Source organism: Cryptomeria japonica, chromosome 3 (genome assembly GCF_030272615.1).
Source record: "Cryptomeria japonica chromosome 3, Sugi_1.0, whole genome shotgun sequence".
Taxonomy (NCBI): domain Eukaryota; kingdom Viridiplantae; phylum Streptophyta; class Pinopsida; order Cupressales; family Cupressaceae; genus Cryptomeria; species Cryptomeria japonica.
The window spans coordinates 327,987,819-328,013,325 of record NC_081407.1 but is presented as its reverse complement, the minus strand read 5'-3'; the positions used below and the strand labels follow the sequence as shown (position 1 = coordinate 328,013,325).

The window sequence follows — 25,507 nt, the reverse complement described above, 5'->3', positions numbered from 1 at the left end:
TCAGGTATATTCTCAGCCAAATTCATGGGGAATTCATTTGGTTGGACCAGCCATATAAAATCATTGAAGAATTCATTAAGAATATTACATTAATTCATAAGATTGGAGGTTTGTTAGGGCTTAGGTCAAAACATTGTAACATAGAACTCTGCAAACTCACCGGTGCCACCTATCATGGTAGATTGATGTGAGATGATGACATTAGGGACATTGATGTAAAATTTGCAACAATGGTGATTGGCTACAAATTTTATTAGTCTAACCGATTGACCTCTATCTCTATAACCACCATTCTCATTGAATATCAGATGGTGAAGGAAGTTGTGCATTATGACCTTTGCAATGTAATGTTGAAGGAGTTGATGACCAATCTCTGGAAAATAAAGCAAGACAAGAAGAATACATTCTGATATGGTTATTTTATCACAAGTTTGGTATTTTCCTTTCTAAACATGGTTCCTGGTTATGAGAAAATTCAATGGGCTTTTGATAGATCGGTTGCATCCCAAATTTCACAAATACTAGACCGACAAGGTGATAAGTAGCATAAGGCTAATCTGTGTGCCTTTTTTAAAACTTTCCAAGAGGAAATAAAAAACAAAGTTAAAAATCCTAAGGAAATTTTGGAAAAATATAAGGATACTATTTGTTTTATGGTCAATAAAGATGAATGTATGATGGAGGCAGTCCAACCTAGAATAGTCTAGATCATGTTGATGGGATATGAAGTGGATGAGGCCACACTGGATGCTTATGCATAATATTTACTGAAAGCTCCAGTTGATGAGAAAGAAGAAATATTTGGCACTACTCAGGAGAAGGGACTAAAAGTCCATCAGGAATGGGTAGCACCCACCATTAGAAAGAAGATAACAAGGGTTGTAATTGAACAACTAATCAGTCAAGGGCATGACATGGCAGAGGTAGAGAAAAAGGTCAAAATCCTTGAGGCTTAGAGGAAGGAAGAGCAGAGGAAAAAGAGGAAAGAGGAGAGAGAGGCCAAGAAGGAAGCACAGGCTACACCCAATGTTGTATTGGTTGCCACTGATCCACCAAAACAATCAGAAGCACCATCTAGCAATCCTGTCAGCCCCAAGCCTAAGGAATCAATGAAGAGGAAGCAGAAACCGGCTAAACAGTAAATGACTGTGTCTTTAGAGGAGACGAAATCAGAAGAAAAAATCTAGCAAGCTCTAAAGAAGAAAGGTGTTTTCATTAGAGTTGTGAGAGAGAAGAAGGATGAACAGAAGAAGGAACCTAAGAAGGAGCCTCCCCAAAAGACTCTTAAAATCATAATTGTACATAAAAGGAAGTCTAAGTCAGATGATCCATCTAAACCGGAAGCCAAAAGGAAACCCAGTAAGTAGAAGAAATTAGATGCTTAGAATATTATTGATCCAATTATTAATGATAGGAATTTGGATAATATTTATGCATTATATTATGATTTTTATGATAAGAACAAGAATTAGTTAGAGAAAGCAATTGTTTTATATCTTGATTCTTTTAGTAGGGAAATGATTGAATTGGAGAAAATTTTTCCTAAGGAGTTGTATGATAAATTAGAGGTTGAAAATTACAGGCTCAGAACTTGGACTAAAAAATAAAAGAAACATAATTTGTTAATCTTTGTCTATCAATAACTCCACCTGAGATTGCAGATTTGATTAATAAGATCAATTCAACATAATTTAATCCCAAACATCGGATTAATAACTTAATGCTAGAGAAATTTGAAGAAATCTGGAAGGAGACAATTGACATATGGGTCAGAATTATTTTAACTCTTGAATACGAGTTAAGTCCTAGTTTTGTCTAGTCACAGAACATTCAATTGCCATGGGACAAGGGACCGAAAAAGTTTGATGAGTAGAATTCTAGATAACAATCCACCGATTACTACTCAACCGAATGATGAGTCAAATTTTAAAGATGAGGATACACAAAATCCTCCAGTAACTGGTGTACAGGATGTAGAGGCAGATGTTGTAAAGGATATAGATATTGATGATAAAGTTTCAGAGGATGCACCTTAATAGAGTGAGGCACCAAGTGGTGAAGCCACCAGTGTACATGAGGAGAAGTCTTTAGAAGATAAGTCACCGACAGACTTAGGCAAAAAGACATAATGAGTTTTCCCTTCTAGTTTGGCAATTGACACATCACTATCAAACGCTAAAGGGAAATTATCAAAATTTACTATTAGTTTTGACAAGCCTTATCATTTGATGTCTCCGACAGAGAAATTTTTGGCCACTGTAGCACTTCAGGCTCAGGCAACTTAGAATTGGCACAAGAGGAGTCTAAGGATAGAGAATTAATACAAAATACTATTGAAGTTTTGAACAGTCTTGTACCAGAATTCCAGGCAAAGGAGAGCACAAGCTCATTCGGTAAATTGCAGGAGATAATTGAATACATTCCTAAGCAATATGATTCTTTGGTTAAGCATTATGTAACTCAGGCAAATGATAAATTTGTTGAGGCAAGGAAACATACATTTTTGTAGATGATTGCATCGGAGAAAGCTAAACTTCAAACATGTTTATAGTCCATTGATGCAACATTAGCAAAAGGAGGAAAGGTATATAAGACTTGTCTATATTTTTCAAATCTCACAACTTCTATAGACAGGAAAATTTTGGATTGTAAAGATCATTTGCTCTAGATTTCAAATTCTTATGATCCAGCAACAAATTTTGGATTGTAAAGATCATTTGCTCTAGATTTCAAATTCTTATGATCCAGCAGCAAATTTAACAAGTTCGGTTGAAGTTCCAGTTTTGGTAGTCATGGATCATATTTTAAGGTTAGAAAAGGAAAGGGACAACAAAATAAGGTGAGCAACATAGCTCCGGAATTTCATCGGTCCTTGTCTAGATAACCTGTTATGTCATAAAACAGAATGTATATCTAACATGCAGCAGATGATCCCACTAAATCCTTGTCAATTGAGTATTATGCCAGTCTCTTGAGTGGATTCACCTCCATTCTTGATTCTCTCAAGCAGGGTTGGGACACATATTTTTCATTTTTGAAGACTTTGTATGGTGACATTTTGAAACATGTATAGGAACCAGTATGCATATATGTGTACAACATTTTTGGTGGGCACCCCGCTTTGTCATTGATGTCAAAGGGGGAGGAGTACAGTGAAAATAATGTATATCATAGGGGAGAATACCAAATGTATATAACTGCATGGATGTACAGGTCAGGGGGAGTAGACTCAGAGGTTATATCATTTTTCACATGAGTGTTGCCATCAATGCCAAAGGGGGAGATTGTTGGCAATTGACACTCAACCGGTAGTCACCTTCTGAGGTAAATTGTATTTTGGGTTTTCATTGATGGCAACTCATCTTTAGGTGTTAGTATTTCTCATCTAGAAGCATTACTTTATCATTTTGTATAGATTTGGCCAACCGGTATACACACTTTGCTTTACACTTGTTAACTGGTAACTTGTATTTAGGACCTAGTTAAGTATAGGACCCGATTAAGATATTATTGGCCCTTATAAAATAATTTGTGAGATTAAAGGTAGCATGTAGGCTGACATTAGATATCATCATGGGGAAAATGCATAACATACTTCGTGATCCGGAAGCCGACAAGTTTATTTTTCATCTTGAGGCTGACATGATAAATGGTGCAGGGCACCGGATTTGCATTTTCTTGTTTTGGCATTGTAATAAGGATGGAGGTCCACCATCCATGTCTCATGATCCAATATGTGTGGTCAAGGCATTCTAAGGCCATTTTATAAGCCTAGAAGTGCCTTAGTCCACTAGGATCTAGTCTAGGCAAGCCTAGGCCATTTTGACAATTTTCATGTTTTTGATTTTGGCATTTGGTAGGATGTCCATTTCTATCATCTCATGCCCAGATCCATGGGTTGAGAGGTCCCAAGTTGGCCATCAAGTGCAAACATGGCAAAATGCTCACAAAGTTGCATAGCAACTATGACAACATTTGTAAATTTCGGTTGGATGACATGTCCAATGTCTCCAACTAATTGGGATTAGTTAAATGTGGTTGGGGAAGCCTATTTAAGGCTCCCAATTTGAAATCCATGAGGTTAGAGGTTTTTGTAATAATTCATGACCAATTTTTTGCAATAAAAGACAGATTTTTAGAGCAAACTAGTTTAGACAGAAATTGTACGGATTGTTTGTATGGATCCATGGGCATGACAGGGTGAAGGGGTGAATCACCTAACATTTGGCTTTTGTTTGACCCAATTTGGAGCTGTTTGGTGAAATTTATCTCTGTTTTACTGAAGACAACCCGTGAACATAGGGTTTGGAGGGTTTTAACCCAAAATGACCCATAACTTGCAAATCCCATGGTGAAATTCTTTTGTTTTCTGGAATTTGCAAGTTCAAATGGTGTATTATAAAACTCCAAAAGCTCTGGGTCTGAAAGTGAAGGCCAAGGGAAGTTTGGTCATGCCCTAGGCTAAATATTTGTATGTATTTAGCCAGTCAAGAGGGTTTAATGATATTGTGCATGGGTGACTACCCAAAACCTAGTCCAAGGCATTAATTGAGGTTCCTAAAAGGTGGATAGACCTTCCAAAACCATTGCCCTTTCAGTATGCACCCAACTTCAACGATTGGCAAGTGTTCCAAGCCAAATTTGGCCAATTAGGCCTGTGAGACTTGTAGTGATTGGGGGTTGCAGGAGTGTTGTGGGGCTTTTCCCTTTTGAGGGATGTTAGGCCACTAGTAGGAGGTCTCAAAACAATTAAAATAGTGCTAGGTACATTAGGAAATTTTCCTTTAATCAGCCATTTTTAGTTTGAGAGACCTACTAGCCTATTAGGTCAAATTGTGCATTTGGTGTTTGAGGGTTTGGAGAGTCAAACCAATGGTTGGAACTTAGTTGTCTAGGGTCAAATGAAGTGTGCCAAGTGCTATTTCTAATCAGAGGAATCATTTGAGTCATTTTTTCTATTTGAGCCTCAATAGGGGAGTGAGTCCTAGAAGCAACTTTTGGGTCTAAGTTGAGTAACCCATAGGGTTTGGGGTTTGGCCTTGTGTAGGTCTATAGGTAGGTGAGGGTGAGTCCTCTTAAACCAATATTGTGTGTGGGTAGGGTTGGCTAAGTCCTTTGAGTCACCCTTTGGAGCCCTAGAGACATTTTGAGTCTGTTGGCACACTTTCAGTTGTGCACTCTGCATCAAGTGGTATCATAGCACCACTAAGATCACTGGTGCTAAGAAGATGTCTGAGAATGAAGGAAATGATGGGGATGGATTTCCTCAAAACGTCACCAACAAGGAGTTGGCAAAAATGTTCAAAGAACACCTAGCAAGGAGCAAGAAGATGGAAATGGAGTTAGAAAGACTCAAGCATAGACAAGGGACAAGAAGATATGAAGAGGAATGTGAGGAAGAAGAGGAAGAAGAGGACCCTAGGTCTCAGCTTGATGGATTGAATATGCTTGCTGATCAAAGACACTTCCTTGAAGCCCTTGAAAAGGTAGGAAGGAAGGATAGTAAACCTGATGTCCCAGTGTTCATAGGAAAGATGAATGTTGAAGAATGCATGGATTGGGTAGAGGCCCTTGAAAACTACTTTGAATGTGATGATACACCTGAGAGTTCAAAGGTGAAGATTGCAAAATCAAAGATGAAGGGACTAGCATTGAGTTGGTGGAACTTCTTGCAAAATGAGAGGGTTGAGAACAACAAAGTACCTATCACCACATGGAAGAAGATGTTGGCTGACGTAAAGAAGCAATTTGTGCCTGAAGACTATGAAGTTACCCTCCACAAGAAGCTACATAATCTGAAACAAAAGGATATGGATTTGAGTACCTATACAGAGGAGTTTTTTAAACTTTCTTTGAAGACTAAGATATCTGAAAATGAAAATCAGAAGTTGGCTAGATATGTAAATGGACTGAAATATAGCATTCAGGATGAGTTAAGTTTGTTTAACCCTGAATCAGTCCATAAATGCCATCAAATGGCGTTGAAAATTGAAGAAAAACAAAGGAAGAGAGGTGAACAAAACAATAGAGGGGGTAGAGGCAATCCAAATTTCAGAGGAAGAGGCAAATTTCATGGTAGAGGTTCATTCCAAAAGCAGCAAGGTGAAGGCAACCATCAAGATATTGAAAAAGATTCAGGTTATAGAAGCAATCCTAGAGGTGGAAGAGGCACTAGAAGAGGCAGATTTGGAGGTAGGGGCTCTAATATCTTTACTGGGAGATGTTTCTCATGTAACCAAGTAGGCCACCAATCATTTAGGTGTCCTGAGAAAGCAAGCAGCAGTTCAGGCCAGCAAGGAGAAAGAAGAGTGCAACTAGCCCAAGAGGATGATCACCAAAGCACCACCTCATACCATACTGCCTCATCAAGACCTGTTGATCTAGTCATTGGGGAATGCATCATGTTTAATAGGTCACTATTGACACCAATCAGCAAGGAGCCACCACAAAGAAAGTCTTTATTCCAGACCACATGCTTGGTGAATGGTAAAGTATGCAAGGTAATTGTAGATTCTGGATCCACTAAAAACTTGGTTTCTACTGAAATGATTGAGAAGTTAGGATTAAAGAAAATACCTCATCCTAACCCCTATAAAGTTTCATGGTTGAATAAAGAGCAGCAAACTCTAGTTGATGAACAATGTTGGATAAGTCTTGCAATAGGTGAATATGAAGATAAGGTTTTGTGTGAAGTAGTGCACATAGATGCTTGCCATCTTCTTTTAGGAAGACCTTGGCAATATGACACTAGTGCCCAGCATGATGGAAAAAAGAATGTATATCACATCAAGAAGAATGGTGACAGTTTCATAATGACACCCTTACCAGATGAGCCAAAGGAGAAGACCTCAACTAACAGTGTGATGTTGGTGGGAGAAAAGGAGTTCATGAGAGGGTTGAAGGAAGAGAAGACACTATGTTTTGTTGTTGTAGTGAAGCCTAAGGATAGCAAACCCAAAGAAGAGAAAATCTGAACTTTGCAAAGGATGTAGGCCCCAAGGAGATGGCTGATTTGTTGAACCAATACAAAGGAATTGTTGCTGATGGAATCAATGACACTTTGCCCCCTGAGAGGTTGATAATTCATTGTATAGACCTGATTCCAGGAGCCACTTTTCCTAACAAGGACGCTTACAAACTTACACCTGAACAGAATGCTGAGGTATCTAGGCAAATCCAAGAGTTGTTGGAGAAGGGTTTCATAAGGAAAAGTATTAGTCCCTGTGCTGTACTAGCAGTCCTTGCACCTAAGAAGGAAGGAACTTGGAGATTATGCATTGACTCCAAAGCAATCAACAAAATCACCATCAGATACCGGTTTCCAATGCCTAGATTGGAAGACCTCATGGATTGTTTGGGAGGGGCTAAGTACTACTCCAAGATTGACCTCAAGAGTGGATATCATTGGGTACAGATCAGAAAAGGAGATGAGTGGAAAACAACATTTAAAACTAATGAAGGTTTGTATGAATGGGTTGTAATGCCCTTTGGTTTGTCTAATGCTCCTAGTACTTTTATGTGCTTGATGAATGAAGTTCTGGCACCTTTCATTATCAAGTTTATTGTAGTGTATATGGATGATATTTTGGTGTTTAGCAGCAGCAAGGAGGAGCATCTCAAACATATAGACATGGTTCTTAAGAGACTACATGAGGAGAAACTGAAAATCAACCTTGAGAAGTGTTTTTTCATGTAAGAAGAGTTGGTTTTTCTAGGATTTGTCATCTTAAAAGGAGCTTTGAAAATGGATCCATCCAAAGTTGAAGTCATTCTCAATTGGCCAGCACCTACCAATGCCACTGAGGTAAAAAGCTTTCATGGCTTATGTAGTTTCTATAGAAAGTTCATTAAAAACTTTAGTGGAATTTGTGCTCCACTCATTGATACTATAAAAGGTGGAAGGAAGTGTGTGTTTGCATGGACTAATGAGGCAAGTAGGTCATTTGAGGCATTGACAAAGAATATTGCAAAACTTCCTATTCTTCTACTTCCTAATTTTCATAAGGTTTTTGTGGTAGAATGTGATGCTAGCAACAGGGCTATTGGAGGAGTCCTAAGCCAAGAAGGGAGGCCAGTTGCCTTCTTCAGTGAAAAGTTGAATGAGGCCAAACAAAAGTACTCTACTTATGACCTTGAACTCTATGTTATGGTTCAAGCCTTGAGGAAATGGAGGCACTACCTACTTCCTAAGGAGTTTATTGTGTTTACGGATAATCAAGCTTTGATTTTTTTGAATAGGCAAGAGAAGCTTCATCATAGACATGTTAAATGGATGGAATTTTTACAATCTTATACTTTCACTATAAAACATAAGGAAGGTATTGCAAATAAAGTGGTGGATGCTCTAAGTAGGAGGAATTTGACCATTCAAGGGATTCAATTGGAAAGTACAGGTATACACACAATAAAGGACATGTATGCTATGGATGATGATTTCAAGGAAATCTACAAGGTATGTGTTGATATGACAGCCAAGTATCATACTGAGTTCTCTTAATTTTTGGTGCAAGATGGATACTTGTTTAAAGGTAGTTTGCTTTGTGTGCCTAAGGGGTCAATAAGGGAGAATATAATTAAGGAAAAGCATTGTGGGAGTCTAGCAGGGCACTTTGGAGTAGATAAAACATTGGAATTGGTTAGAAGATTTTTTTTTTTGGCCTAAACTTCAGACTGATGTAAGAAAGTTTGTTGAGACTTGTATTGTGTGTCAAAGGGCCAAAGGCCAATCATCTAATGCAGGACTTTATACACCATTACCTATCCCTTCAAAGCCATGGGACTCAGTAAGTATGCATTTTGTGCTTGGGCTTCCTAAAACTAAATCTAGTTTTGATAGTGTATATGTGGTTGTGGATAGATTTTTAAAAATGGCTCATTTTATTCCTTGCAAAACCACTCATGATGCTTCACATGTTGCTGGTTTATTCTTCAAAGAAATAGTAAGACTTCATGGACTACCGATGTCAATCATTTCTGATAGGGATCCTAAGTTTATAGGTCACTTTTGGAGGACCTTATGGAAGAAACTTGGTACTAATGTGGCTTTGTCTTCAGTATACCATCCTCAATCGGATGGATAGACTGAGGTCATCAATAGGTCACTTGGCAACCTCTTGAGGTGTCTCACACAAGAGCATGGTTCAAGTTGGGATTCTATCCTAGCACAGGCGGAATTTTCTTACAGTGATTCCATAAATAGGAGTACAGGTATGACACCTTTTCAGATTGTATATGGTATGCACCCTAGAGGAGTCATGGAACTAAGAGATGTTAGTCATTTGGAAAGGAAAAGTGCTTTATCTGAAGATTTTGCAGAGATAATGAAGGATGTCCATGAGCAAGTAAGGAACCGGCTGAAATTTGCCACTGAGAAATATAAGGCAGCAGCAGATAAGAAAAGAAGAGATTTGCAATTTAAAGTGGGTGATTTGGTGATGGTGCATCTGAAGAAGGAGAGGTTACCCAAGGAGAAAAACACCAAGTTGATGATGAGGAAGCTTGGTCCATGCAAGATCCTCAAAAAGTGTAGAAATAATGCTTATCATGTTGATCTTCCTTCATCCATTGGTTTATCTCCTATATTTAATGTTGCTGACCTATTTCCCTATAAAGGATCTGTAGATGATGTGTTTTTTGCAGGTAAATCTGATGTACAATAGGCTGAGGCACTTAAGAAGATGTCAAACCCATCTATCTTGGAGATTGAGAGCATTCTTGACAAGAGGGTGATTAAAAAAACAAGGAGAAAGGTATATTATGAATATTTGGTCAAATGGAGGCACCAACCCCTGCAAGAAGCAACATGGATGACCAAGGAGGCCATTGAAAAGGAAGGGTTTCAGTTTGACAGCATCCCAACTCAAGGGACTTGAGTTCTTTTGAAGTTGTGGAGCATGGTGCAAGGCACCGGATTTGCATTTTCTTGTTTTGGCATTGTAATAAGGATGGAGGTCCACCATCCATGTCTCATGATCCAATATGTGTGGTCAAGGCATTCTAAGGCCATTTTATAAGCCTAGAAGGCCCTTAGTCCTCTAGGATCTAGTCTAGGCAAGCCTAGGCCATTTTGACAATTTTCATGTTTTTGATTTTGGCATTTGGTAGGATGTCCATTTCTATCATCTCATGCCTAGATCCATGGGTTGAGAGGTCCCAAGTTGGCCATCAACTGAAAACATGGCAAAATGCTCACAAAGTTGCAAAAGTGCAAACAATTGCAAAAAAGTTGCATAGCAACTATGACAACATTTGCAAATTTCGGTTGGATGACATGTCCAATGTCTCCAACTGATTGGGACTAGTTAAATGTGGTTGGGGAAGCCTGTTTAAGGCTCCCAATTTGAAATCCATGAGGTTAGAGGTTTTTGTAATAATTCATGACCAATTTTCTGCAATAAAAGACAGATTTTTAGAGCAAACTAGTTTAGACAGCAATTGTACAGATTGTTTGTACGGATCCATGGGCATGACAGGGTGAAGGGGTGAATCACCTAACATTTGGCTTTTTTTTTACCCAATTTGGAGCTGTTTGGTGAAATTTATCTTTGTTTTACTGAAGACAACTCGTGAACATAGGGTTTGGAGGGTTTTAACCCAAAATGACCCATAACTTGCAAATCCCATGGTGAAATTCTTTTGTTTTCTGGAATTTGCAAGGTCAAATGGTGTATTATAAGACTCCAAAATATCTGGGTCTGAAAGTGAAGGCCAAGGGAAGTTTGGTCATGCCCTAGGCTCAATATTTGTATGTATTTAGCTAGTCAAGAGGGTTTAATGATATTGTGCATGGGTGACTGCCCAAAACCTGGTCCAAGGCATTGATTGAGGTTCCTAAAAGGTGGATAGACCTTCCAAAACCACTTCCCTTTCAGTACGCACCCAACTTCAACGATTGGCAAGTGTTCCAAGTCAAATTTGGCCAATTAGGCCTGTGAGACTTGTAGCAATTGGGGGTTGCAAGAGTGCTATTGGGCTCTGCCCTTTTGGGGGATGTTAGGAAAATAGTAGGAGGTCTCAAAACAATTAAAATAGTGCTGAATCCATTGGGAAAGTTTCCTTGAATCACCCATTTTCAGTTTGAGAGACCTAGTAGCCTAGTAGGTCAAAATTGTGCATTTGGTGTTTGAGGGTTTGGAGAGTCAAACCAATGGTTGGAACTTAGTTGTCTAGGGTCAAATGAAGTGTGCCAAGTTCTGTTTCTAATTAGAGGAATCATTTGAGTCATTTTTTCTATTTGAGCCTCAATAGGGGAGTGAGTCCCGGAAGCAACTTTTGGGTCTAAGTTGAGTAACCCATAGGGTTTGGGGTTTGGCCTTGTGCAAGTCTATAGGTAGGTGAGGGTGAGTCCTCTTAAACCAATATTATGTGTGGGTAGGGTTGGCTAATTCCTTTGAGTCACCCTTTGGATCCCTAGAGACATTTTGAGTCTGTTGGCACACTTTCAGCTGTGCACTCTGCATCAATAAACAAGTTACAAGGGTATTTAAGGGAGATCATCTTAGCGATGGATTTCATGTGAGTGGTTATGAGATTTGTGATGTGAATCATTCAGTGATTGATGGTATACAAAGTGGTGTGTGAGTGTTATCTTTTGTGCGTAGTTACACATGCGCAATCCCAACCGATAGCAGAACATAGCAAAACAAAGTACCAGAAAACCGGTTTAGAGGAGGTTATCAGAGATTAAATCAAAACTTATCCAACATGGTCAGATGAATTATATAAGTTCATTTATGTATGAAATCATTGTGTAATGTTGTGTAAGTCAGTAAGACTTCTGTTTGAGCAGTGAGCTCTAGGCGGTAATCCTGATTGCATGTGTAATCCCCTTTATGTAATATTTGTATACCTTGATCATGTATATAGATATTGTGGGTATCAGCCCCACCGTGGTTTTTCCCTTTGCAGAGTTTTCCACATAAAAATATTGGTGTTATGGTATTGCTGCTTTATGTGTTGTTTGGTTTATGCACTTTAATTTTATATTTTGTTAACTAGTTGATCAGCAATAAGTTCAAAAATTCAATTACCGGTAGAACACTAATTCACCCCCCCCCCCCTCAATGTTCTTGGATTCCAACACTAATTTGGAATGCTATATAGATGCATGGATATTAAAAATAGATTTATTTCTATCTGATTTTTTGATCCTATATGTAGGATTTAGCATTTTTAGTACAATGCATTATTTGGTTGTCTCTCTTTATGTTATCGATAATGATAATTTTCTTAACCTATAAATATTACCTAATAAATTGAGTAATGACTTGTGGATCTTTATATACTCATTTTATTTTATTTTTTTTCTGTTGTAATGGGCACTCATGAAAAGGTGCTATCTTGGGGAGGATCTACTACTGGACTTTGTACTCAAGCCAATGTGCTTGATACAATTTGCCTTCTTATTCGATTGTGTTGAAAACATGACATCAGTTCTCATTTACATTGACTTAGAGACTGGGAGAATTTAAATGCAAGCCCCTTATGTTAGAAGAATTTCTAGCAAGAATCTAGGTCTTGTGTGCAAGCGCTTTGTCCAAGTTACAGTATGTAATATTGTAAATATCATCAAGAAGTTGCAAGAGTAAATAAAATGACTTGTTTTGAAAGTCTACAGTAATTGTAGATAATTTCCATTTGAGGAAATACACTTTTGTCAATGATTTTATAAACTTAATGAGATAAGCAATGACTTTCTTAATTTTAACTCAATTTGGAAGATGAATGATATTTTTAGTTTTGTTAAATTTTGTCATTGCCAAACCTGTCTTCATATAGGCAATATTTTTTAGGAGGACTTGACTTCGAGTTATGATCATGATGATTGCTAAATCTTACCACTACTCTATAGACTTCTTTAACGTATGGTAATGGATTTTATGATTGAAGTTAGATTATATGTTACTCGAATTCTAGGAATTGGAAACTGACCAAGCTTAACATGTGGTAATGTTTTATAATGGTTGAGGTTAGATTATATGTTCAAATTATCATAATTATAGATTAATACATATCTAGTTAAGTGTCTTTCCTCTAAAATTAAAAAAAAATTGTTATTATTTTTTTAAGAAATAGATAAATGATCATAAACATATAACTATTTCTAATATGGTGAAAAATATTAGGGTTTCCACCACATGAAGGGAGAAGACCACTAATATTTTTCCTTAGGGACCAATCACATTAAACAGGGGTGAATCTAATTGATCTAGCCTCAGATCAACAAGGATAGGGCTGAGAATTCTTATTAGATTCATTGGAGTGGAAATTGATACCCTCTTTTGAGTTGAACTGTTGAAAATGCTTAAATTAGGGTAAATGTTGTTACTGTAGGTTTTAATTTTCTCTTACGTTAGGGAATATTTATTTTTCCTACACATTATTAAGAATAATTAGGTTATATTAGGATGGTTTATATGAGGACATGTGGCATAGTCAGGTACATTTACATGTATCATTCACAACCACATCTAGGTGGTTGAATATCACACCTTGTTTTGGATTTATCTGCCACCTCCCCATGACTGTTTCTTGTCTTTACTTGAGTTGGCATAACCATGTATTTGACATTTACCAACTAGGTAAAACTCCTTATTTTGGGCTACAGGGAGTTATTATTCCTCTTGGTTTTATATGCCCATATTTTTCTATATAAATAAGTCCTCACCTCTCCCTATGTGTAGTATTGAGAATGAGAACACTAGCTCAAATTATGAGTCTAGTTCAATTCTAGGAGAGTGTTGAGTTTTGTTCATCTTTGGGTTCTTGTCTTGATTTCCTTCAGTCACATTGATTCTAGGTGGCTTCACAACTAAATTTAACAAATGTGCTGAAATTAAAATAAATATGCATGAACAATGAGATACAATCATCGAACGGAGCCACAAACCTAGATTTGAGTAATATATGAATATTTGGATTTGTTCCCGAGAGGTTGTCCTAAATTGTTGGGACCATAATGCCCATTGGTTTGGTTTTCTGCACTTTTTGCCACCCAAAGGAGAATTTGTTTGTCTCTATGATTTATGTTGATCCTAGAAGTTATAACTTCATAGTTATTCTTGTGCACACTAGAGAAGGAGAAATGGTTGGGAATAGGGGTTTTCCTAAGTCAAGCCCTAGTTTAGGAATTAACCTTTAACGAATAACTGCAAATACTGAAATAAATAATGGAAGGGTATACCTCAAATCTACAATTGTTGATATTTGATGCTTTGCTTCTTAAATTGAATCACATATGTTGTATGAAATGGCATGAGCATGACAAAACCCTAATCACACACACATTCTTGCATATGAATTATGTAAGTTTTCTCCATAATGGTTGAATGAAGAATATGCAGCCTTGAAGATCTTTGAAAGTTCTTGATGAACACTTAACGGATTCATAGATACTTAAATGCTTCAAGATGGAGAGTTGTTTATCATGAAATTAAGTTGATCAAATGTCTTAATAGGGGTATCTAGGTCATTTATCTATTAGGATAACCTCCAACATTCATATAGAGCCACAAATTTCATTTCACATCGAAGAGATAGGACCCATATCCCACTTCAAAATAGGGCCCAACTAAGGGGGACCAGGGCCCTGGGCGCACTGGTCCTCCTTAGTTAGGGACCATGGTTTAGCCCCAGGGAGAAGGATATCCCTCCAGGAAATCAATTAGTAAGTGTACATGGCACCAAAATTGGATTTAAGGCACTGAACGAACCCATATAGATGATGAGGGGGAGACATGCTAAAGTAGGAGCACAAACATGAGGTATAAATTGGCTCGGTGACAATATACGATGATACATTTAGATCCCCTTTAATAGGCTTATGAGCCTATTAAAATACTCACAGTAAAGTAGATGAAAGAGATGAAAGAGATGAAAGAGAGTAAGAAGGAGGAGCACAATCACAAGGAATATAAGAAATCAATAATTTTGAGGAATCAAGCTTCCAATATTAGGATCTTAACTCACTTAAACACATGCAAGGGCACACAAAAAAGACAAAAACAAAAAGGGAAAAAAAGACAAGAAAAGAAAAAAAAGGACAAAGGCAAAAGACACATAACACAAAAGCTAAAAACCGAAAACAAAACCTCAAGTCAACTAGTCAAAGAGACCTCAATATCAAAATATCTCAACCACTAATATCATTCTTGAAAAATGCCATCTCAAGAACATAAGTGATCACACAAAAGACAAAGAGCACACACCATCCATGAACTACAAATAGCAAAGCTATGAGCTCATGAGAAGAAAAAGAGAAGCATGGACACACATTCTAGATGTTTTGTTCTAGGTGATCCATGAGAAGAATGAGAGAGGACATGGATACACATTCTAGATTTGTTTTTCTAGGTGATTGATGTTGGAGAGTAGAGTAGGAATATTATAGTTGTGTTTTACTAGTTCCACTTATCCTCATGCACGTGTGCAAGTGATATCTAGTTTCAAGTGTGTAGCATCTCATATACGATTTTTTTTTCTCTAGTTTCAAACATGCTTCAATCTATTTAAGACATGTAATGGAAATGCAAATTCCAAGGGATGAGTCTAGTTTCAGGAACATCTCATATAAGATTTTATTTTCTCTAGTTTTGAGAATGTGTAACCCCATTTAAGAAAGATGTATGCCTAGTTTTGAGGACATCCCATGTAAGAGTTTGTTTTCCCTAGTTTCGGGAATGTGCACCTCGTATAAGACATATATCAATGTAGCGTCTAGTTTAGGGTACAAATAATCTCGTGTAAGAGTTTGTTTTCTCTAGTTTTGAGAATGAACACTCCATTTAAGACATGCAAAAATATGGTACAATATAGTACAAAGAGGATGATATGTATGTCCCCCGCCCCCCATTAAGATGTCAACATAGCCCTATGTTGATGTCTTAAGGAAGATAGAAACAAGGATACCTACCTTCAAGACCAAGGAGATATCCTTTAGGAAACAATGTTCATAAATCCAAGCCAAAGAGGGAACACTCTTACAAGCAAGGATAAGATAGTTGACAAAGAGAATCTTGCAACAAATGTAAAGAAGATCCTTGGAGGAGAAGATATCTTTGTTCAAAATACATCTACCTCCAAGAGGAGTTTCTTTGAACAAACATAACATCTTCAACCAAAAGAAGGGAAGGAGAACAAGAATGCATACCTTTCTCGTATTGCTAGGTGAAAGGGATTCTTGATGAAGGATGACACACTTTTGACCCAATGTGAGGGGTAAGTTTATAATAAATATACATTGCCAAGTGAAAAAGAGGTTGTAGCTAAGGACATACACATCTTGCATAAGAGAGAATTCATGAGCAAAAAACAATTTCACATAAGGAATGACATCAAATCATAAGTAGACACAACTCAACAAAGGAAAAGTGGATCCTTAGAAAGGATATGAGATCAATGGCCCCAAGCATAAGGACAATGGGAAGAATTACACAACCTCTAAGGAGAGATCAGACATAAGAAAATGCATAATACACTTACATGGAAAAGTATTCAATGCAAGAAAAGACATTAAGATATGTAAAATACAACTCTAAAGAAGAGGTAAACTCCAAAGAGAAAGAGAGAAAGATGAAGGATCACAAACTCTCGTAATGAGAGACTAACCATAAGAGACATGCCTATCCATGAAAGAAAGGACATCAACTTATTAAAAATGCAACCCCTAAATGGAATAGTGAAAATCTTAGATAGAGAGAAAAGTTAGGATAGTGTAATGCCCCTCCCATGATTAGAGTCTATTTAACCTAGTTTGACTTTGGTTGGACATTTGTTGACCTTTTTAGTTTCTTATGTGGTTGGATGATACTCTATGTTGTGATAACTTTTATCAGGATACTATGAAATGTTGCCATAAATTTGATAAATGTTGATTATGCGTTATGTATTCATAATTTTTTTGATGTTAGATTTCATTTAATAGTATTGTTTATGGATGCTAGATGTTAGACTTTATTCATGAGTACTGATTATGGATGTATAGATGTTGGATTTTATTCTTATGTATTGACCATGGACTGACATACTTGCTTTATGTATTAGATATTTTATGCTTTTGACTTCATGAATGTGTTGAGTCTGTATGGGGTGCACGGGGATGATCTTCCATCAATCACTTCGGAGAGACACAAAATTTCACGACTCTCCTCCATCGATGTGCATGTAAATGTTGGTTATATGTATGCCATTCATGTATATGCTCCTCTTGGTGATGCAGGGTTATAGGTACAAGGCATCTACTCCACCTGGTTCTTGGGTTTGAGCGTACCTACATAATCCTGATCTCAGTTGTAGGAGATATCATAAGGCTCGATGGCCTCACCCTTAGCCCTGCTCAGTTGTAGGATGGTGTTATCTATTTAGTGTCAACCCAATCAGATTGCCACATCGGCAAACAAAATCCGATATATTTGGTATGCGATGTGTGTGTCTTTGTATGTGTTCTTGTAGGTTTTATTATTTTATTGTGTTGGTAGATTTCAATTAGAAGTTTGTTTTTAAAATTTTATTTATATTGGAGTTAAGTTTATATTTGATATGAGATTATTTAATTACTCTTTATTTTTTATTTATATATATATATGGGTGTATAGGGTAAATGCACAAAGTTGGATCCCAATCCCGAGGAATTCCACAGGTTAGGAAAAGAGCCCGCTAAAAATGGGTGCTTGATTTTTACAAATCGGCCACCCGTTTCGCTTCGGGTGCCCGAGGCATGAAAAAATGGGCACACGTTTTTTTAAAAAAGGGCACCCATTTCTTGAATGTGTTTATTTATTTATTTTAAAACCATTTTACATCATTTTCAATGTTTCAAATATGGGTAAATGTTTCAGAGGAGCACGGGTACCCTTTTTTTCATCCCACCTGACCCCCCAGACCATTTTTTTACCTCCTTCCAGGTACGTAGTTTTGTTTTTTATATTCTTTTTTATTTATTTTTATTATTTTTCATAAAAAAAATGTTAGTTTATTGTTATTATTTTTCATAAAAAAATGTTAATTTATTGTTATTTTTTAATTTTAGTGTTTTAAAGTTTGAAAAACGTTTTTTATTTTATTTAATTTCATGTTTAAAATAGTTTTTAGTTTTTAAATATTGCCAAAAACATGAAAAATAAAAAATAGTAAAAACTTAAAACCATAGGAAAAAAACAAAAAACAAAAATGTAAACGAACAATAAACACTAGACACAAAAAACAAACAATAAACCTTGGACAGAAAAATGAACAATAAACCCTAGATAGAAAAAAATGAACAATAAACCCTAGAAAATAAACGAACAACAAAACCTAAAAAATTAACAAATAATAAACCCTAGATGAAAATCAACAATAAACCCCCCTTCTCTCTCACACACACACGTACACGTTGCACTCTCTATCATTACACACACTCTCTCTCTCAATCTCTCATTACCCCCTCTCTCTCACACAGACACACATTACCCCCTCTCTCTCCCTCTCTCTCTCTCACACACACATTACCCCCACTCTCTCTCACGTTACCCTCTCTCTCTTTCATTACCCTCTCTCTATCATTACCCACTCTCTATCTCTCATTATCTATTCTCTCTCTAACTCGTTGTATCTCAAATTACCTACTCTTCCTCTCTCTCTCTTTATTTTAATCATACGTAAAGGTTTGAATGTTTAAATTTATATTTCTAGATGTTTTATTTAACTATAGGATTCTTTTGTAAAATTTATATGTCTAATTTATGTTTTGATGTTTAATTTATGTTTAAATTGAACTTTAAAATGATAATAAATATGAATGTGCTTTTTTGTGTGTGTAAAAAATGGGGTTCTTAAATCTGATAATACTCTAACTATCACTATTAATCCTCACTACTTCCTAACTTACCCCAATCTCTAAAGATATAATATATATTTACAAACATGATAACATGTCATATACTTTGACTTAATAGTGGAAAGAGAAACCACAACCTGCCACCTACTCATCTAATTGCACCACCACATAGACTAAATACATAGTCAATGTTAGACTTCCTAATGTCAATATCCCCTATCCAATTTGAGTTTACAAGTCCCTATATTTTTAATAACATGTGGAACAATCCTACTACTAAACTTTCTTCTTTCCAAACTTTGTGCTTTGAAAACATGGTTGTTGAAAGCATTTTTTCTAAAGATCCTTGATAACAAATAGAGAAATCCAAAGTACCATAAAGATATCTAAAAATCTCTTGAATGCAACCTTGTGATTCTTTTTAAGATTAGCCATAAACCAACTCAAAACCCCCATTGTTTGGTAATTTATTGTCTAGTGTAGGCCATAGCATACATGAGGCTCCCAATCACACTATCACAAAGCACATGACTCATGTCCTCCAAATCTTTAAGTGCAAACAAATATTGCTTAAATAATTCATGTTTTTTCATAATTCTAGGTGTAGCAAAATGTTGTTTCTAGTTACTTTAGATTTTTTCCATATTTATAGGTGTAGACATATCTCTAAGTATATCTCAAATAAAACTAGAAACAATTTTTTTCATATATACAATTATCACAAAAGTGAAAATAAAAAATAATTAGTTTTGATTAATTAAAAACAAGTTTTTGAAAGGAACCTGAAACCTTGTTACAAAGCAGGAGAAAGATAAAGCATAAAAGAGGCATAAAAAAACAATGCCTCGTCACCCACGCAAAGAACAGTTCCCAATCAAAACAAAAAGGGAACACAAGACAAAGGAAGCAACACTAGACAACCAAAGGAAATCACAAAGACATCACAAGGACAGCTAAATGTTTCTCATAAGTTCTTCAGCATGAACCACCATCTGCTTCATATTGATCGCAAAATTTTTCATTTCTTCTGGCTCTTTTTCCTTGATATCAACCTATTTCCAAGTGTTGGCCCTTGTTCTTTTTTCATGGCCCTTCTTCTCCATTTGATCCTTATCATCCTCCTTGCCTTTAATCTGTTCAAATTTGTTATTTAGGATGTTAACATGGTCAACAGTGGCCTTAAGGATCTGGAAGTTTTGCTCGGCAATCCTCTTCACAGTAAGCTCCATCCTATCCACTATGTTGACCAGATTGTTCAGGTTAGTATCCAGACCCTTAGCATCTTTGTTCCCTTCCATCTCCTTCACCTTATTTTTCATTTCCAGAGTTTTACTAACTATAGCCTCAATTGCTTCAGCCTTGTTAATAGCAACAATTAATTCTTTTATGTTTTCAAAGAGAGGCTTCTCGCCCATAGTAGCCTTTTTTATCACATTGAGGTCAGTCTTCAAGTCACTAATCTCTTTCACCATTTTGCTAATGACCTCACAAAAATCCTTGATGTTGTCATTACCAATGTCACCATGACAGTCATTTTGATTTCCCATGTTGTTCTCCTAACCCCCATTCTACATTCTCTGTGTGCTCAGGTTCTTCCCATGACCACCATCCAACATTTCATCTTCCTCCTTACCCTTCTTATTATTAGTTTTTTCAACCTCAGTATCCTCATCAGAAGAAATAATAATCTTCATTTTCACCTTGTTTATCCCCTTACGGGTCTTCTTGGTCCTTTGGGTTTGCTTACCCATACCCTTTCTCTTCTTGCTCTTTATGAATTTATCATTAAAAGACTCATCCTCAGAGTCTGAAAGATCAGAATCCACAATAGTCCCCTTGCTCTTTCCCTTGATCTTCCCCTTGTTGCTGAAATCCTCAGACTCACCTTCAATTTCAGAGTAGAGATTGAACCCATTATTCTCACTTTCAATATCATCATCCCTAATTTTTTTGCCTTTACTAATGGGTTTCTCAATACTTTTCCCCTTCAACAGCTTATAAACTAAAACCATTAAACCCTAGTGGAGGGCATGGTCTCTTTGAGAGTCTTTCTGCACTTCTCTAATAGTATGATCCATAGAGAAAGCAAGATAGTAAGGTAGACTAATCTTGTCAACATGATGAAAGTGATTAAGTAGCACAAAATGATGCCCACAAGCCCTTATGAATCTCATGTCCAGAGTAATGTAGCTAATGGTGGCAAACAACACAAACCTCCATGACCTGCAAATACGCTTAGGGGAATGGTAGGGATTATCCACCTTCACCAATTTCCTTTTCTCTCCATCAGTGATAGGAAACCTATCCACAGCCTTGTCAGACACACTTCGATCTATGTAAAATTTAATACCTTCTTTAACCATACCCATAGCTTCAGCAATGACATCTTCGTCCACCTTCTTCATCTGGGTACCAACAAGAACCTTACCATTCTTCCAGTTTTTTATGAAATGCTTAGTGATAGTAAAGTCTTTTCCGCAGAGCCTTTCCATAAAAACACTCAAGCCTCCCTCTTGAAGAATCTCTCAGACTTCATTGTTTTTCTTCTAGTCCGAGCAACAAGCCAGTTCAAACCTCTTTTTATTACCTCCCATATTACCCTTAATTTCACAATTCTTCCTTATCTCAGCTCTGTTATTTTCTCTGTGATCTCTGTGAAGAAACCTAACAAATTTTTTGTTGTTATGAAGAACCACCCAAAATCCCTGCAAAGTAAATATGATATGACTAATAATAAAACAAGCCTCACCGCCATAGTGAACAATCATAGAAAAATGAGGAAAAGGCATTAGAAATTGTGATTAGCAAAGACACGTTGCTTCATCTGGATAAGGTCCAATTCAATCAAATATTTCGCCTTACACTTGATATTACTCTCACCATATAGGGCAATGATTTTGTCAAAGTGGCAAGCCAGGTTGGTAGCCCAATTAGCACACTTATTGGCTTCTCTATATACATGTGTGAAAATACACATTTCAAAAGTTTCACTAATTTCCTTCGTATTTTTGATGGCATTGTGTATAGATCAAGAGGGAGGGAAAACATTATTCAAGCAATTAATAATGTTCAAAGAATCGCCTTCAACCCAAACTTTAGTGCAATTGGAATCTTAGCAAGAACCAACCCATGATAAGCAGCAATGGCCTCGGAAACATGGTTGGTTTGATTACCTATAGGAATACATTTGATAGCTTTGCATATTCCCCCTTCATCCCTTAAAACCACACCGCACCCTCCATTGCCAGGGTTACCCTTGGAAGAACCATCGAAGTTAATTTCCATCCATCCATGAGGGGGGCATTCCCATCTCTCCTCTTCTCTAGGATTAGCCTGTATGATGTTATCACCTTGATCTTTGGGGTTCGTTATTCCACCAATGATGTAGAGGTTCTCCACCATATGTCTTTTAATTTTCTCAAAAATAATTTGATCTTTTGAAGCCTTATCTCTTAACACTCTATCATTTCTTTCCTTCCAAATTCCTCAACAAATATGAGGTAAAGAAAATCTTCATAACAAAGTAACTGAATTGTTCTTCGAAGGGTGGAACCAAGAATTAAAAACATCTTGGACAGCTTCAGGGAAGACCCATTTGACATTTAATTTGTCCAGACATCTACCCCAAATATCAGCAGAGAAGGGACAATGGATAAACATGTGATTAATGGTTTCCTCATTCTGCATACAAAGATGAAAAATACTAGGCAGACAAAAACCTCTAGTTTTGAGATTGTCAGTCGTCAAGATCTTATTTTGAAGGACAGTACAGAAAAAAATATTAATTTTGGGAATAAGTCCTTTCACCCAAGCCTTAGCCCAGCAAGGACTCTCCTGACTAGAATATTGTTGAATATAAAGAGAGGAGACAGAAAATTTACCATCAGCAGTAAGTTTCCAAATAAGTTGGTCCTCATCATCAACCACCACCATAGAATTCATAATTTTATTCAGATGCTCAAGGGAAGGATCAAAAGAGGATAAGTCCTTGCACTTGCCTAAATTCCAGTAGTCAGCCACAGTAGTACCAAATTTTTCCTTACACTGATCCTGAAACTTGCCCCAATCAGGATTGTCACTAATGGGAGAGTCTAACAACCAAGTGTCTTATTTTTATTTGATCCCTCAACAAGATTTTTATTTTTCAAATATCTAAGTTCTTTTTCACTAATGTGGCCCACGTGTTCATGATACACCATAGTATATTTATTTTAAACCTTATGGAACTCTTAGATGTAAGGGTGAGTAATTGAGATGCTAGATATAAAATTCCAACCTAGAGGTAGTATGTCCATAAAGGCCAATGGCTACCAAAGTGATAGATTTCCACTAAATGTTAGCTCTTATTGAAGTAACATTAAGTGTTGTTAAAGTGTACTCATAAAAAGTTCTCAAAGTTTCAACTTGTCATCAAACTGGCATTATTGGTGAAGTATCCCAATTGTTTCTAAAATGACATTATTATACTAAATTTCAACTACTCCTAAAGTCCACCTTCTACCAATGTCGCAATGTGCATCTAAAGATTTGTTTGAACTTAAAAAATATTACACTAAATGTAAAATTATGCCTCAATGAGAAATAGAATGTCATGTGGAAAGAATCTATATATTTAATCATCCATGTATCCTCACATATATGCATTCCAAATATATAACAATTATATCACTATTGTCATCTTAATAATTTATTGAATCTAAATCATCATTTAATTCATTCTTGTAATTTTTTTCTTGCATTCATTTTTATGTGGATTTTCTTGACATAATTATAAAGCTTAGCATAGGATTTATTGAAAGACTTAGATCTCACTTTAGATTTGGAGCTTTGTCCTTTTTCTTATTTTTTCTCTTTGCTTTATCCTTTTATCTTCCTCTAATAACCAATGAATCCTTTAAAAAAAATAGAGTTTTGTTTTGTTTTAACTCCTCCAAAAGTAGAGAACCTACTGTTTATTCAAGCTTCAACTTAGTGTAGTACTACTAGTTGCGATCACTAAATCATCCCATGATTCTAGCAAAGAACACAACAAAGCACTACATGTATTGACAAGTTCATAGATATAACTTATGAATTTAATGGATTTAGTTAAAACCAAAAGAGAGTAGTTGAATCGATTCCTATCAAGTTGAAAATATAAAGTGTAGCCTAATTGAAGATAATGGTTAAGTATTGCAAGGGTACTAAATTGTAATTCCATGGAAGTTACCTTCTTTGAAAAGATGAACTACACAATGCTACCATTAAACTATGATTAGAAGCCTCGCATGACAAGATGGTCAACTATTATGGGTCCCAAAGTACAACTATCATAGGTCTTGTAATCATCCATCTCTCTATAAAAAAACATACGAATGCACCATGATGGCCCAAAATGCCAACTAAAAAAAAATCTTAATCGAGAATGAGCCCTCAGTGGAGTCTAGAGGAGATTATTATTCATTATCTAAATCAGTGGAGTTATTTTATTCATTATCTATTCTCTCTCTCTCTCTCATGATTATTTTTATGATTTTGATGGAACTTATACTAATGCATCTTTAGATGTTAAAAAGTATTGTTTGAGTTGCATGGGCATTATGATGTTTTATTTTGTTGAATATTTCTTATACTTTGATTTAAATGGATAATATTTCTTAAATGATGCTTATTATTAAAATAGACCCACCTATTAATAATATAGATCTATGTGAGTTTTCTTTTTTTATATTTAAGCTGGTAAATTGTATTTAATTATAAGTTTTTTTGGAAGGTAAAATGTAAATTAAATAGTAATTATAAATTTTCATGTTTGTATATATATGCAGATTATTTTCACATAATGGATGAGTTTGAGATAGATGAGCCATTAGGTCTAGCACCACCTCCACCTCCACCCGATCAGTTGAGGAAGACCATTAGGAGGAATATTGATTCTTTGATTAGAGATATCCACACCATTAGACGTGAGCCTCATCCACCTCCACAGTTGTTACGCCTCGCAAATAGTATGCAAGGGATTGTACAGTCTTTATAGGCTTTAGATAGTGAGTTGGATAGCTATCATAGTTTGAGGGAGGGATTGCATGCTTTTTATGATGATGGCCTATCATACAAACACGTCAATGAATTAAAAATAACAAAAGTGGATTTGAAACAATATTTTGTGAACCCTAAGATGGGTGAAGAGATAGATCTGAAGATGGATCTCAATTCAATGGTGTAGGCACCCAGGCATAGATAAACACTTTTGGGAGCGATGGTGGATGGTCCTTGACTATCTACCACACTCCAATCATGAGGTTCCCATGTATTTTTTGAAAAAATTGTAGGCCAAATTTGAATTGGGTAAAAAATCCAATTACTTTGATATTAGATCATTTCAAGGGGTTGGGAGAGGCATGCCCTAGGATAGGTTGGGGGCCAAATTGAGCGACAAAGTTAGAAACCATGTGCGCGATGATCCCTTTGTTCCTCTTCCTACACTGGTTGTTCCAACGCCTGCTCATCATCAAGTAGTGGATTCTGCTCTTGGTTCATTGAGTGCCCTATTAGGCAATTTGGTACAACAGTTGCGCAAGGTGAGGGTTGCCCCCAGCTTAGCACATGTTTGCACGAGCTGCGAGAATGTATGTACGAGTCCACATAGTGAGGCTGCCCCTGGAGGAGATGGTGATTTTGATGATGTTGATGCTACCCATGGTGGTTATGATG

General features: G+C 36.4%; 1 protein-coding gene across 1 annotated transcript; it reads left to right on the top strand.

Annotated features, from left to right (window-relative positions):
* Window positions 1–5,228: 5,228 nt before the first annotated feature.
* LOC131874145 (uncharacterized) lies at window positions 5,229–6,974 on the top strand. The gene has a single exon (XM_059217389.1). The coding sequence runs from the start codon at window positions 5,229–5,231 to the stop codon at window positions 6,972–6,974; it is 1,746 nt and encodes a 581-aa protein (XP_059073372.1).
* The last annotated feature ends 18,533 nt before the right edge of the window (window positions 6,975–25,507 follow it).